At 58.0% G+C, this 15176-nt stretch overlaps 1 protein-coding gene across 1 annotated transcript in view; it reads left to right on the forward strand.

The window, feature by feature from the left end:
* The window catches only part of CACNA2D2 (calcium voltage-gated channel auxiliary subunit alpha2delta 2), a 226430-nt gene that overhangs the window by 193665 nt on the left and 17589 nt on the right, over positions 1 to 15176 (forward strand). The window contains exons 6-11 of the mRNA XM_075714722.1: positions 7063 to 7201; positions 11153 to 11311; positions 11570 to 11627; positions 13818 to 13868; positions 14030 to 14129; positions 14973 to 15131. Of these exons, the coding sequence (XP_075570837.1) occupies positions 7063 to 7201; positions 11153 to 11311; positions 11570 to 11627; positions 13818 to 13868; positions 14030 to 14129; positions 14973 to 15131 (666 nt within the window). The remainder of the gene's footprint in view (positions 1 to 7062; positions 7202 to 11152; positions 11312 to 11569; positions 11628 to 13817; positions 13869 to 14029; positions 14130 to 14972; positions 15132 to 15176) is intronic.

A 15176-nucleotide genomic window follows, 5' to 3' on the forward strand; every position in this document is an offset into this window, starting at 1 on the left:
GCCATTGTGCCCAGGCGGTGACGGCAGGAGTTCTTAGCAGGGGAAGTTGGAGCTGCAGAGAGTCTAGGAGGCGGAAGGGAGAGGTCAGGCAAATGCTGCGACCAAAGGGGAGGGCGCTTGCTTTCCTGGGCAGGTCTCTCTGCTCAGGGTCCTGCTCATTCGGAGCCAGGGATGTCTCCTGTCCCTCCCCAGCCTGGGGGAAGCTGCCTGAAGAGGGATTGGAGGATCCTGCTCTCCATGGCTGCTCCGGAGAGGATGGAGCTAATGGGCTTAAAATGCATTAAAGAGGATTTTGGATAGAAGCAGAGGAAAAACTGGCTGGTGGTTGAGGCTGGGGGAGACAGCCCAGGGAGCAGGGCAGCTCCCTGGCAGGGGGGCCGAGGAGAAGGCCTGATACATCCATCAGGCTGGGCAGGGCTTTTGCCATCACTGCCATGGGGCAGGGGACAGGGGAGCTGGACATCCCCATACCTGGTGTTACCCTGCCCAGTCCCAGCTGCCCACACCCAGCTGGTGTCAGCAGTGGCGATCTGAGCTGGCAACTCATGGCTGTTAGCTTTGGGATTAGCCATTTCTGCAAGCAAGGAGAGCATCCCCCGTTACATTAGGCAGGATTAGGAAATAGGAGGCATCTCGACCTTGGAGCTGCGCCCACCGAGTGCTCCCAGCACACGGGGCACCGGGGAGAAACGGCGCACTGCAGCGTGGCATGGTGTTCCTGGGGACCACAGGGCTCGGCTCCCCAGCCCCTGGCCCCTCCCCAGGGGAGGTGATGTGTCATCGGGGGGGAACAGCCTTGCAAAGCCATCATCGGCCACACCGACTTCAGTCCTTCTCTGGGGAAAAATCAGGCAAAATTGGGGGTGTCCTCTTGCTGAGGTTTGTGGGTTCAGCAGGGAGGGCGCTTCCCTATCAGTGCTGTTGCTGCTTCCAAGTGAAATCCCAGCAAATTTAATTCCAGCAAGAATAATGGAGAGAAAAGGTAATGCTGAAATAAAAAAGGAGGGAGATGATACCCGAAGGTCTGAATGGAACTAAATAGCGCTCTTTCCATCTTTTCTTTATTTAGCTTCAATTTTTATATTTAAATTGAGCAGGATCTAGCTGATATGGAGTTAGTTCTGATGGACAATACCTATTCAACATAACTGGGGCTTATTCACAAGCCTTACGCTGGCTTTAACTACAGCGAGAAAGAAATGAGCTTCCTATTCATTTTGCTTGCACCGCAGCTCCACTATCTTCCTAAACAGATTTTGGATTTCCAAGTGGTTTTTAACAAATGGGAACATCATAAAATTTTCCTAGGGGTCTCCAAGGCTCTCAAAATGTTTGCATAAGTGAAGTTTTCACCTTTCCCAACTAGCAAGGGCTATGGGGTTTAGCCAGGGAGAAGTGTTCAAATCAGCAGATGCTCTCAGTTGGGTATCAGAGGCAGAACAACGCAGAAATAAGGTGATTTTCATCTTTAGTACTGTGTTTATGGCAGGGGATGATGCTTAAGTCACAGCTAAGGCCAAAATCCCCTGGGATGTGCCGTTCTCTGGTGGGAGCTGATGGAGCCATGCCCAGGTCCTGGCTTGAGGACCACGTTACAGGCTTCATTTTCTGCTTCTCATCAGCCAGGAGCTGTTGATTCCCAGGCTGTAAACTGGCAGACGAGAGATTTTGCTGTTGCTGCTCCTACTGTGGTTGGAGAGGTGTACCTGGTGGCAGTACAGCATCCATCAGGGCCTGGCATCCACCCCTGGGGACATCTGTGCAAGCCCTGGTCTTTGTCCCTGTCCTCTCTGCAGGACTCAGGGCTGATGCAATGGGGAGAAGCGGGATCGTGTCATTTTGTCCCCCTCTGAACCGAACATCATCGCTTCTCCTCCGTAGGCACGCAGTTTGCAGGTGAAGGTACTTCTCACCCCAAGGTCAGCCCTCCAGCACCCACCCTCCTACTCAAGGTCCCTGGGGAGGGGTGAGAGCAGAGGGGCTGGTGGCGGGAGGCTGTGCTCCAGCCTCTGCAGCCTCTGGTGCAGGGGAGAGCGCAGCGCCGGTCCCGGCCGCAGGCTGGGGCTGCCCGCTCACTGCTCACCCTGCTCAGGAGATGCAGCGAGGAGAGGGAGGAGGGAGAAAAAAGCCCCTAAATGTCAGCAGCAGATGAAGGGTGTTGGAAAATTTAATCTTCCAACTTTCTCAACTAATGTGACATTTGGATTTCCTCCCGATAAGCTATCGGCCACAGAAGTTTCTTTCTTTTTCCTTTTTTCCTTTTTTTTTTTTTTTCCCCTTCTTCTCTCCTCTGGCTGGTAATTTAAAAATAAATGGTCTAGAAAGATCTCTAAACAGTACCTTTGGCAAAGATTAAAAAAAGCAAAGGGGGATAGGGAAGCAGGCTGGCGGGAGAGGCTGATTGTTATTTATAACCTGGGCTGCTATAAAAGCAGGAACGTGGCTGGAGAACACACCATCTCCCTCCCTGGCATTAAATTGCTGCATTTCAGGAAAAGCTGAGATATTTAAGAAGGAGAAAGGCCCTTTTGTATGGGCTTGGAGTTTCTCAGCCATGTGCCTTGGAGCTTGCTGGAGGGGCAGAGGGCAGGACTGCAACCCAGGGGATGGGCTCAGCCCCTCTGCTCAGCCTGCCCCACTTGCCCCGAGAGCTGGTGCAGGGCAGTGGTGGGTTTGCAGTTAAGCGAAAAAAAAACCTTCTGAATTTGGGGAAAAAAAAGGGGCTTTGACATTTCCTCGGACTCCCCAAATAGGGCGAAGTGCTTTGTTTGGGTGGTTTCAAAATCTTTTGGCCTCAGAAAGTGGGGACAGGCTCCCCCAGGACAGCTTGTGCAGGGGGAGTGGGAACGCGTGCTGTTCAGATCTGAGAGCTCACCCTTTCTTGCAAAAAAAAATGGCATTTTTCTAGCAACAACAAGAAAAAAACACTTCTGCCGAGGAGCCCCCAGGTCCCACCGCAAGGTGATGCTGCCGGTGGGTGCTGTGCAGGTGCAGCGGGGGGCTTTGCTGGGAAGGAAGGCGTGCCCCCTCCCCGAGCCCCGGGAGGCAGAGGAGTACGTGCTGTCACCACTCTTGTCCCTGGCTTCACGTGTGACCTGGGGCAAATGGTTCCGTGCCCTGGGACTCATTTCCCCTGACCTGCAAAGGACAGCGATGGACCCCCCCCCCCCCCCCCCACCTTTACAAAGGTTTTGAGGCTTTCAGGTGAATTAAGCCACTCATCCCATTTATATTCAATATTAGTAGTAATCACAGCATGTTGATACAAATATTGTGCTGGCTTTTCCGGACTTAACATGGATGGGTGCCCCTGGGAAATTTAAAAGGATGTGTTGGGTTCTCGGTGCGATATATTCTTGATCGGGCATGTGAGGGGCAGGACGTGGGATGCAGGGATGCTGTCAGGGTGATGTGGCTCGCAGGAGCTCTGCTGATGCCGAGGGTACCAGGAGCACCACGGAGGAAGACTGTGGCTACCCGGCATGTCCAGAGCTGCGAAACCTCAGCTGGCATCCCAGAGCGGCCGCCTGCGCTGCTGGCCAGATCAGCCCTGCATTTGTCATCGGTGCTGCCATTTAAGCAGTCATCATTAGCTGTGATGGCTCGTTCCCATGGAGATGAGCAGTGAACGGGGGTGTCTGCATCTGCGGGAGCTGCCTGGCCGAGGCATCGCTGCTGTGCCAGGTCACATTCCCAGCTCGATCCGCAGCTTCAAACCATCATTGGTGGGGACCCCCCGATAGCCCTTGTGCCCATGGGCAGGCTGGCTCTTCTCAGCCAGCACTAGCCTGGATGTGATGGAGGGCAGGTACTTGCTGAGAGCGTGGTAGCCTCCAGTAAAGCTGTTGGGTGGTGCCACTGGTGCTCACTGGGTGTTGGGGCATCTCTGGGTTTTGCCCCCTGTCTTGTCATTTTGGGAGACTTGAGAGAAAATGTTGTGACTGGCAACCCAGGTGCTAAAGCACTGAAGATGGCAAAAGCTCTTGGTGCGTGATGACTTCTTGCTGAAGCAATAAATACATATTATATTGATATATTGCCATGAAGTCAATTTCTAATGGTGTGTAGCAAATAATATATTCAAACTGTAGCATCTATTTGTGTTGCGTTGTACATATTGTAACAGATAAATAGATGTTTCCAAGTTCTTTTGAAATGTAATGATGAGAAATGCTGCAAAATCTGGCTGGGGGCCTGCCGAGATGCTTGCAGTTAAACTGGTGTAAATCCAGGAGAACTTGAATCATCTTCTCCTTTGCTTTAATATAAATTTAATGCAGAATTTCTTCCTCTGCCCTTCCCAGGGTGGCTCCTTGTAGCCCTAGCCTAGCACCAAGATGCTCCCATCCCTGCCTGGGCTGGTGACACCTTTGCCTGCCTTCATCTGTGTGGAAATGACCCCCTTTCAGGGGCCAGATTCAGCCTGGCTGAAACAGGAATAACTCGGCTGAGGTCGGGAGATTTATGGATAAAGGATAAACATAGCTTGGATAACATCAGCTCTTTCCACGGATCTGTTTGCCGTATAGGTGTCAGTGATGCATGAAGTGTCCTACGTATAGATAGCTGTATATTTGTCTCCAGGATCTATACATATGCCTCTTTACAGCTACATGAATGAGAGCAGCCAGACAGCGCCGAACCTGGCAGAATACAAATTAGCCCCTCAGAAGTGGGTGATATAACAGAATAATGATAAACAGAGGAGTGATAATTATATACAGTAGTTCCAGCTCTGGTGAAGTGAGGAATAACCACGCCAGCATGGGGAAAATAGGGAGGGTTGGATTTTCCCAGCTGCCGGCGGTGGCGGGGGGCAGCGGATGGGAGCAGGGTGGCCCGCCGATTTGAGATAGGGAGGGATGGGGAGGTGTTACCAGGACTTTGCTGGGCTCAGGAAACGGGTTTTAGTGTCAAAGCAGGGGTTTTGGTGCTGCAGGTGCCCTTGGGGCCACGGCTTTATCCCATCTAAAGCCTGTTTTCAGCAGGGGCCTCTAAATCACCGTCTGGTGCTCAGAGAGGTTGGCAGGGATGAGCTACTATGTGTGCAACTGCTTTCCCCCAGTGACCTGAGCCCTACATTGATGGCACGTTTGGGGCCGGATCCACTCTCTGCATAGCCCATGCCCGGCACATAGCCAGGGTACCAGCTCTGCTGTGGCATCACGGCTTTGCAGGGGTTCCAGCAGTCAGTTTTGTGCCTTTTCTCTGGATTTACTTGAAATTGAGAGCATAATCTGGATTTCGATCTTGGCGACATGGCTCAGGGGAGGCGGGGATGGTCCCTTCCCGCCACCCGCTTGGCTACTGCAGCTGTAATTGAGTTCAGCATCTTTCTGGATGGCTGAAGCCCCAACGCCGGGATTGGCTCAGTGGCGTGTTTACACTCACAATCCATCGGCTGGAATTAAAGCCCAAACCTCGCATATCAATCCTGTTATTCTCCCGAGCTGTGGCGAATGGTTTGGCCACCCCTAAGCAATGTCAGGGGAATGTCACCGCCTCGGTGGCTGGCCGGAGCTGGCGCAGGGGAGGTGGCATCTCTCCACGTCATCTGCGAAGGGGAAAGGGGGAGGAGGCCAGGATGGGTGTTAAACAAGCTTCGTAGTTTAGTTCCCAAACGCATAATTTTCCTTTAAATATATAGCTTTTCCCATGAGAAATTCAGATCTTTTGTCCCTGGGTTTTGTCAAGAGGAGCCTGCTGGTGGGAGGGCTGCTCGTGCTGGGCCATTGAGGACAGCAGGATGGGACTGTCCCCTACCCCTTGTCCCTGCTGGTGCGGGGGTGTTTTGCCACAGGACCGTATGGGGCATCCCTCCAGGTAGCCGTCCTCAGCATGGCACTGCACGAGCCCTGCCTGGAGCTGCTCGCACTTCCAGTCACGTCCACTGTCGTTTCTCCGGGGCTGATCTCTGCTACTGCAATCAGACGGCCTTACACGGGCGCCGAGATAGGCACTTCACTCCGGGGAGAGGCACAAAGGAAGAGGCACTGAGCTGCTTCTCGAGGGGAATTCACTCCGTCGCCAGGCGACTTGGTGGCCTGATCTGCTCCTGCTCTCCTGCACATCCCTCCACTTTCGCCCCTACAGCCAGGTCCATGGGAAGGCAGCTGGAGCCGTCCTGTGCCCCAGCTTGGGCTTGGCGTGTCCCTGCCCCTGTGTTGCCTGACCCTGCCTGTGGATGGGGCAGCCAGCTCTGCACTTGGCCCCTCTTCAGCGGGCGTGTAGCTCTGGGGGCACAAAGGGCAGATGCTGCATCATCCTCCTCCTCCTCCTGACCCCAAGCGTCTCACAGCCAGCTGCATACAGCCTTCCCTGGCTGCTGGACTAGCGGCAGGGACATGGCAGCCTGGAGCCAGCACCTTCTCCCAGATTTCTTTGCTCCCAGTGGGATGGTGAAGGCGATTTCCCTAGCTCTCTAGCGAGGCCATCTCCTTTCTCCAGCTTCCCTACATGGCCCTGCACCTCAGCTCCGATCCTGTCCCCCTGCCTGCAGCTACTGGCCATCCTGCCTGCATCGGCTCAGCCCGGCCCTGCCTTGCCGGAGGGGTTTTATCCCAGTGCCGTACTGGCAGCAGGGCCCTGGGAAGAGAGAGGAGAGCTGGGAAGGCGAGGGAGCACGCTCCAGCGCCAGCAGTGGGGAATTTGCCGTCTCTCCACCATAATTAAATATTGTTTGCATTGCTTATTGACAGAGCGCTAAGCTGCACTCCGTTTTAATTTGTTCTTTGATAGTTGCCTTTTGCTGCTAATTGATTTTCAAGGCTTTTTTGGTTTGGGTTTGGGGGGTTTTTTTGTGTCTGATTTAATACCTGCTGTGCTACCAAAGCTGGAGAGGCCAGGGTAACCGGAGCTCACCTTCGTGCACTCCCACTCCCAGCACCTGCTCCCCTGTGCCTCCGGCGCTGGCACAGGCTGCGGGCCAAATCCGGCACAAGAGCTGGCATGGCCAGTTTCTGCGGGGGGATGTTTGGCGATGGGCTTTGGGCAGCAGTGTTCCCAGCATGTGTCTGGGGCTGGCACCCCTGGGTGACCCCGTGTGCTCTGCTCCTTCCCCAGGACGATCCCGACGGAGAAGAGATTGAGAGGGAGAAGTCCAACTCCTTGAAGCTGGAGTTCACCGACGATGCCAACTTCAAGACCAAGGTTAACTATTCGTACGCTGCTGTGCAGATCCCCACGGACATCTACAAAGGCTGTGAGTGCCCCTCCTCACCCGCTCCACTCTGCTCTGCGCTGCCAGGCTGGGCTCAGCCTCCACCTCTCCTGCTCAGGGTGCCGCAGCCCTGGGGACCGTCACCTTGGGGTTGGTGACAGCTGGGTCGTGGTGCTGGGGCAGGCTGGCACCCATCCATCCGGGTGGGCACTGAGCAGAGGCAGAGTCACCGTGTCAGGACAGAGGTGACAATGTGTCCCTCCCCAGGGACCCTCAAGATGTTAGCATGGGCCAAAGAGGCAAATCGGGGGTTAGGGATTATTAGGAAGGGATGGAGAGCAAAGGAGAAAAGGTAATTATGGCACAGGGTAAAGCTCGGCTGTGCCCATGTGGCTGTGATCCTCCCCGGAGAAGAGCTCAGCAAAGCTCAAGGAGGTCCAAAGCAGGAGCTGGAGTCCAAGGCGGGAGCTGGAGACTATCAGAGGGACGGAGCAGCTCTGTGCAGGAGCAGTTATGGAGAGGGCAACTCCCTGCTCATAGGAGGGAGCGAGAAGGAGCTGGGCAGTGGGAGAGTGCGAAGCAGGGATGCTTCTTCACTGGCTTCAGGCTGCTTGGGGCTGAGGTTATGAGAAAGGAGGAGGAGCAGCTGAAATCCTGCAGGAAGGCAGCAAAGGCAATTGCAGGACAGTGCGATGCCAACCCCGGGGCAGCTTCCACTGCCAAGAGCGTGCAGGAGGTGTCAGCCCCGTGGCCGTGCCCCTGCAGCTGCCGGAGGACACGGGCTGCTCCAGAAAGGGGGCCCGGGTTGGTGGCCCAGGTGCGGGCAGGGCAGGGTGGACAGACAGACGGATGGACGGACGGGTGGGATAAGACGTGCCACGCCAGCTTTCAGTCCCCGCCAGGCAGTACACAGTCCCCAAGCTTCCAGAGCTCTCTCCTGCCTCGCCCTGCCGCGGTGGCACATGGTGACAGTCGGTCTCCGTTTCCCTCTAGCGGCTGCTCTGCACCAAGCTGGGGACTGCTCCCGGCCAGCGGTCACCCTCCAGCACCCACGGGCCGCATCCTGCGCCCAGCCCCTGCTGTTGGGGGCACCCCTCGTCTCCCTGCACCACTGAGGGCACCGCTGTCCCCGCACCCCCCTTGTCTCAGTGGCACTTGCTAAGGGCTCCCAGGTGGTCACAGCGGTGATGGGGCTGAGCTCACGTTCCTGTCCTGAGCGGCGCTTTCCCGGTCCACGGGCTCGTTACCGGCACAGCCATGCTCAGAGCCACATCAGTGTGACAATTTCACCGCGGCGGCAGCAGTGGATTAGAAATTTGCAATTAGTTTTATTACCCAGCTAGCGCAGGCCAGGCAGCTAATGAAGCACATCATGCGAGCGGGGGGCGGGCGAACGGGGTGGGCTGCGCGGGATGAAATATTCATTACTCCTCACCCCTGCTCACTGGCGACACCGCGGCTGAGGCCCTGCCACGGCCGCATAAATCACCCCCCTCAGCCATGGGACGAGAGCAAATTGGAGACTAACGTGCTCTGGGGACTTGCGGCCGCTCCAAGAGAAATGCTGGAGAGGGGACGGGGCGTTGGGGGGTCCCAGGAAGGGGAAGGGTGCCGCAGCCAAAGGCACAGTGGTGCATGGGCTCAGACCATGCCCGGCCACACCAGGGTACCCCGAAAAGCCTGGGTGCAGGGCAGGGTGCTCAGCCGCTGTACCCCAGAGAGCAGGTTTGGGATGCAGGCATGGGGCCGCCTGTGTGCCCCCTCCTGCTGGGGACACCGGCGAGCATGGCCGGTCCCTGCAGAGCCACGGGCAGGGAGCATCTCCCCGGTGGGACCCGGTGGAGAGGCGCTATCGCTGCCTGGCACACTAATTAAACCACTGCAGAGACACCCTCCACCGTCACCCCTCACTACACACACAAATTACATCCTATATGTGTTTTATTTACTGTGCCGCTTTTAATTAAATCTGCAATCGCTCGCTGGTGGGGCGGGGCTGGGCTCACCCTGATGGGGACAGGGACGAGATGGGGACAGGGATGGGGATGTCATGGGGGGTTCTGGCAGCTCTGGCCTTGACCAAGGGGGACATCCCGACCATGGACACAGCCTCCCATCCGATGAGCAATAGCTCATCACTCTGCGCATGCGGAGGGTGTAGGGGCTGTGTTTGTGCATAGGGAGGGGTATAGGAGCTGTGTCCACGTGCAAGGGGTGGTGTAGGGACTGCAGTGATGTGCAGGGATGGTTATAGGGTCTGCATTCATGTACATTCATGTACAGGGGTGGTATAGGAACTGTGTATGTTCACAGGGAGGGTCTAGGGGAAGCTTTCATGCACAGGGAGGCTATAGGGGCTGTGTTTGTGTGCAGGGAGGGTATAAGGGCTGCATTTGTTCACAGGGATGATACGGGACTACATGTGTGCACAGGGGGGATATAGGGGCTCCATTCATGCTCAGAGATGATATAGGGTCTAAGTTTGTGTGCAGGGAGGGTATATAGGGGCTGCATTTGGCACAAGCTTGGTGTGGCTGACACAAGGGGCTGGGGATGCAGGCACTGCCGAGGCTGTCAGGGACACGTTGGTGCGCAGCACGGTGCTCAGCCAGGGCTGATGGCACTGCCCAGGGCTGCTCCCAGCTGGCAGGAGCCTGGCAGCCTGCTAGCAGCTCCTTCTCCTGGGAAAAACCATGTCCTGTGACAGAGCCAAACAAGAAATCATCCTAAGTGCCCAGATAATAGTGCTGTGCACAGGCACGGCACTGAGAAATGGCTGGGGAGATACGGATGGAGTAAATCACGGTTTGAAGGCACAGCTGCCTGAGGGAAGGAAAAGTCTTCTTCAGCAGTGGTGCTGGGATGGAGGGATCTGGGATTCACCCTGGGTGAAAGCTGCCCACATCCTGCCAGCGCCTTGGGGCCATGGCGAATACTTGAACAGGTGAGGACGGTGTTTCACGGAGGGACAAGTGTGGGAGGAAGCCTTAGGAGAGCTAAATATACTCCTCAAATGCATGCCAGCTCTGCTGTAGCACTGCACGGGTTGTTCTGCCCAACACCCAGGAGAGGGGCCACTCCTGGGAGCTCTTGCACCACAAAAATGCATTGAGGGTCCCCAAGGAGGGAGCAGCACCTGGCCTTGGGGTGCTCCCAGCCACCCGCTTCTGCCCACAGCGGCACGGCTGGCTCCTCCACACCGTGGTCCTGGGGTGACCCAGCATGGGCTGCCGGGGGATGCTGGGGGGTTCCCCAAGGCTGCCCAGGGCTCAGGGCACCCACAGTGTTTGGGGTGCCCCGAAGGGCCCTGTGAGCGCCAGGAGGTCCCGCTGTCCCCGAGGCAGCCTCCCCACTGGCCAGCCAGCGGCCGTACCTGCCTTGCCATGCCGGCCCCCCCCGCGCTCCACCAGCCCCCTTGATTAATAACAGACTGGGGCTGCCGGCTGCTTATCTTTTGCTTTAATAGCTGAATAATTTAAAACCGCTGTTTGCCGGCATCTTAATTGCTTTTGCGTCAGGTGCAGAGGCCGTCAGGAATGCAGAGCAGAGCCTGGGAGGCTCTGTGTGGCCCTGTGGGGACACAACCCCTTGGTTTCCCAGCTGGTGGCTGTCCCCCGGGGAGCAGGGCTGGCACAGTGGCAGGAGGAGTGGGGTGTTTTGCTGAGAAGAGGGTGAGATGGCAGCTGGCTGTCCCCTGCCTCAGAGCCAGGGGACAGGGACGGTGAGCGCTCAGAGGAGCCCTGAAGGGTGGCTCCGGTCTCTTGGGACAAGGGACAGCAGGCTGATGCTGGAGCCCTGTGGGAGTGAGGGGTCCGTGGGAGCGGCTGCAAAGTCCTTGTGGGCTCCTCCATGGGAAGGGGCAGGGGACACACACCGCCTCTCCCTCCCTGCCAACATCATGGGGGCAGCATGGTCCCTGTCACCCCCCAGCCCATCCCAGGCTCTGCTGCTCCCCCGCACCCACCCACCCGCCCCTGGCTCTGTCTCCCACAGCCACCGTCATCCTCAACGAGCTGAACTGGACGCAGGCGCTGGAGGACGTCTTCATCGAGAACCGGAAGGAGGATCCCTCCCTGCTCTGGCAGGTGTTCGGCAGCGCCACTGGCGTCACCCGCTACTACCCCCGGTGCGTGGCGGGGGCAGCGGGGGGCGGTTGCCAGTGGCGGGGGCTGGCCAAGGGCAGCCCGGGCCCTTCTCACCGTGAGATGCGGGTGAGCATCTCCCGGCACTGGCCCTGGGGGCCACCTGGCACACGTACCCATACTGTGCCAAAGCCCATTGATGTGAGCTCCCCGCTGGAGCCTGCCACTTCCTCAGCCATGGGCGTTCCTCTGTGCTGTCCCCTGCCGTACCCCTGTCCCCCACCCCGGGACAGACCCGCCTCGCTCACCACCTGCCTTCCCCCTGCAGCCACTCCATGGAGAGCCCCCAATAAGATCGACCTCTACGACGTGCGCAGGCGGCCCTGGTAAGGGGGTGCCGGGTGGGGAGGGGGTCCCTTTGCCGGCCTTTCCTGGCTGGGAGCAGCCAGCTCCCTCCCCTTTTCATTTCAGACATGGTTGTCATTGGCAAACAGACACGGTAACATGGGCAGGGGCATCCAAGCTGTGGCTCTCGGCTCCCACTCTGCTCCCCTCCCCTCTTCCCAGGAAGGCAGAGTGGGATGGAGCGATAAATCCTTGGATACAGATCAAGTGCGGAGAGCTGCCCCTCACCCTGCTCCTGCCTGCAGCCGCGGCTGCCAGCGCTCAGTCCCGGCCAGCATTCCCATCCAAACGGAAAAACAACCAGTTCTCGGAAACCATGAGCCAGGAGGATGGAGAGAGAAACAGGCAGGCAGCGCCAGGCTGTGGTTAAGTGATAGCTGCAAGCAGCCATTTAGCCACACACCGAGTGAGGCAGGATTGAATCGCTTCCCCTTAGCCCAGGTAGAGGTGCCAGCTTGGCAGTGCTAATTATCATGCAGCCCACAGGGCTGGGGGAGCTGCAGCCCCATCGTGCCCACAGTTGCTGCCTAAAAATGAGGGCATGGAGAGAAAAGCAGGCACAGGTCTCCAGCATGTGCCCAGGGAGCCCTGTATTCTGGGGGAGCACCCCCTGCCCATCCCCCTGCCTGCACTGGGAGCTGCCCCCTCTCCTTGTCAGAAAATTAATGGCCCTGCTACTATGGTTAATTGTCTTTGATTGCGCCACATTAATTATTAACTGTTCTGCACCAGGGCGTCCGTACGGGTTATTGGCAGGGGGGGACTGGCAGGCTGTTTCAGGGGGGCTGCTGATGTGTGTGGGGCTACTGAGCCCAGCTAGCCCAGCTGCCTGCCCGCTAGCCAGGCTGGCCATGTGCTCACCCACCCAGCCATGGAGGAGCAGCAGCACCCTTCATGCTGGGGGGCAGCACACCCCCGGGGACACCCCTTTGGGGTCCTCTCCTGCCCTCGCACCAGGGTCCGGTGCAGCACACAGCCCTCGCTGCTCTGCTGCTGGGCCTGGCAGGGTCCATGCTCCTGCCTGCAGCCTCGGCAGGGCCTCCAGCGCCGCTCGCCTGCCTTCCCCTCCCTTGATGAATGGCACTATTAACCACAGCCTTCTCCCGCCGAGCCCAGGGTATTCATCTGAGCAGGGCAGCCAGAGATGGATGCGCTGCCACAACCCATTACAGGCAGCATCTTAGTTGGGCTGCGTGCCGCGCCGGCAGCCCAGCCCCAGGGAGCGGGGCAGGCGCCGAGCCCCCCGGCCCCCGCTGGCCAAGAGGAAGCCCACGGGCAGCTGCCTGCCTGATCTGCACCCCAGCATGACAGGGGGTGCGGGGGGGATGTGGTACCCACGCCAGGAGGGCCCCACCTGCCAGTGTCCCACATCCCACATCCCGCCTGGGTAATCACTTGTAATTAGGGAACATCAGGACCTGGGATTAGCAATCAGAGCCTGCCCCTTCCCCAGTCCTCCCCAGTAATGGTGAGTAATTGATACTAATAACACACTAATTAATTTGCATCAGGCCTGATCCTGATCAAGCCAATAATGAGGCTCCCTTGGACTTCAGCCATGGCAGGATCAGGCCCTACGCAATGGGACGGGGAGGCTGGGCTGTGCCTGGCCATGGCTGGGATGGGTGCTAAGCACTGCGCCGGCCCCCTCCCACGCAGGACAGCACAGCAGGGCTGTGAGCAGGACTGGGTGCTTCGAGGGGTGAGGAAGGGTTCCCTAATTGTTTTCAAGGGGGAGGATTTACGTAGTATTATTTTTCCTCCTCGTAGCTAAAAATAACCTAATCAGCCTGGCCTTTGAAGCTACCAGGGGGTAAATAGCATCTTAATATGGATGTGTGTGTCAGCATAATCAGCACACAGAAAAGGGCCTATGATGATGGAAGAGTTTAGCATTTAGAGCTCATTAGGCTGATACGGTACCGAGCGGCGGGTCGCTGGCGGTCTGCTGTGCTGCGCCGTGCCGCATCCTCGCCTCCACTCGCCCACTGCCACCTTTTCCCTGCTCCTCACCACGGGGTCACTGCAGCCGTGGGTGTGCGGGCACTCTCGGCACGGCTCTCTGGCTGCCCGTGCCCTGGCAGAGCTTTGTTCTTGGGCTGCACCCAGCAGGGTCGGGGTCCCCCCCCAAAATGAGTCGACCCCCACTGACCGCCCTCTGCGCCCCGCAGGTACATCCAAGGTGCCTCCTCCCCGAAGGACATGGTCATCATCGTGGATGTGTGAGTACACAGGTGGGATCGTGGCCGGGCTGAGCCAGGCCAGGACGGTGGCACAGCTCACCAGGGTGCCGGTGGCCCCAGGGAAGCTGTGTGGGACAGCACTGGCAGGGAGCCCCGTGCCCCCTCGCTGCTGAGCCCCCAGCACCCCTCTCTCCTGCCAGGAGCGGCAGCGTGAGCGGCCTCACCCTCAAGCTGATGAAGACCTCAGTCTATGAGATGCTGGACACCCTCTCAGATGATGACTATGTCAACGTGGCCTCGGTGAGTGCCGTGGGGTGGGTGGGAGGGCTGTGCCCCCCAGGAAGCTCCCAGCTCTCCACTGTGGGAGCCTTTTGCCCCCAGACCCACCTGGCCAGGGGCTCTGCAGAGAGATAAATGCCATGTTTTTTTTCTTCTTAACTACCCACCTGCACATAAGCAAGGAAATGGCTGCTCAGGGCTTGGCTGTACCTGGTGGCAAACGAATGCTGCCCCATCATGAGGCGTTTGGCAGAGATGCTTCTGGGGCAATCCCAACCAGCCACCTCCTGTCTGTCACCAGTCAGTGACATCATGCCCCCCATGGCAATGTCACCAGCCTGTGACCTCACGCAGCACTATGGCCATGCCACCGCATCTGTGCATTGCTGGGCGCCCAGCCCATGCTGGCCCTCCCCTGTCTGGCCGCAAGCATGCTGGCGCTAATTAACGTGTCTGGCCTGGCTCCGTTAGCTGGATCGCTGCTCCCCTAATGAATGGGCCCTATTGCCAGCAAATGAAGCCATAAGCGAGAGGCAGCACCTGCTCCTGCTGCCGGCACGGCACAGCACGGCGCAGCATGCCTGCTTGCACGAGCCTGGGGGTCCTGCAGAAGTGAGGGTACAGGTGAGCCCTGCACTGGCAGCACCCGCTGCGGGCACCCATGCCGGGCATCTCAGTGCTGGACTTGGCCCAAGCTGAGCCCCAATCACAGCAACAGCCATCCCCAGGATGTGGGACATGGGATGCTCCAGCTACCCACCGCCCATGCGAGCTGAGCGTGGTGGGTGGTCTGTGTCCCCCGGTGGCTGCCTTTGGGTTCCAGTCCCCTTCCTGCGACCCGCTCCCCTCCCTTTTGCCTCCCAGTTCAACGAGAAGGCAAAGCCGGTGTCGTGCTTCAAGCACCTGGTGCAGGCCAACATCCGGAACAAGAAGGTCTTCAAGGAGGATGTGCAGGGGATGGTGGCCAAGGGCACGACCGACTACAAGGCTGGCTTTGAGTACGCCTTCGACCAGCTGCAGAATGTAAGCTGGGGGCCAGGCTACAGACTGGGGGGTCAGAGTGCACCC

This window comes from Pelecanus crispus, chromosome 7 (assembly GCF_030463565.1).
Source record: "Pelecanus crispus isolate bPelCri1 chromosome 7, bPelCri1.pri, whole genome shotgun sequence".
Taxonomy (NCBI): domain Eukaryota; kingdom Metazoa; phylum Chordata; class Aves; order Pelecaniformes; family Pelecanidae; genus Pelecanus; species Pelecanus crispus.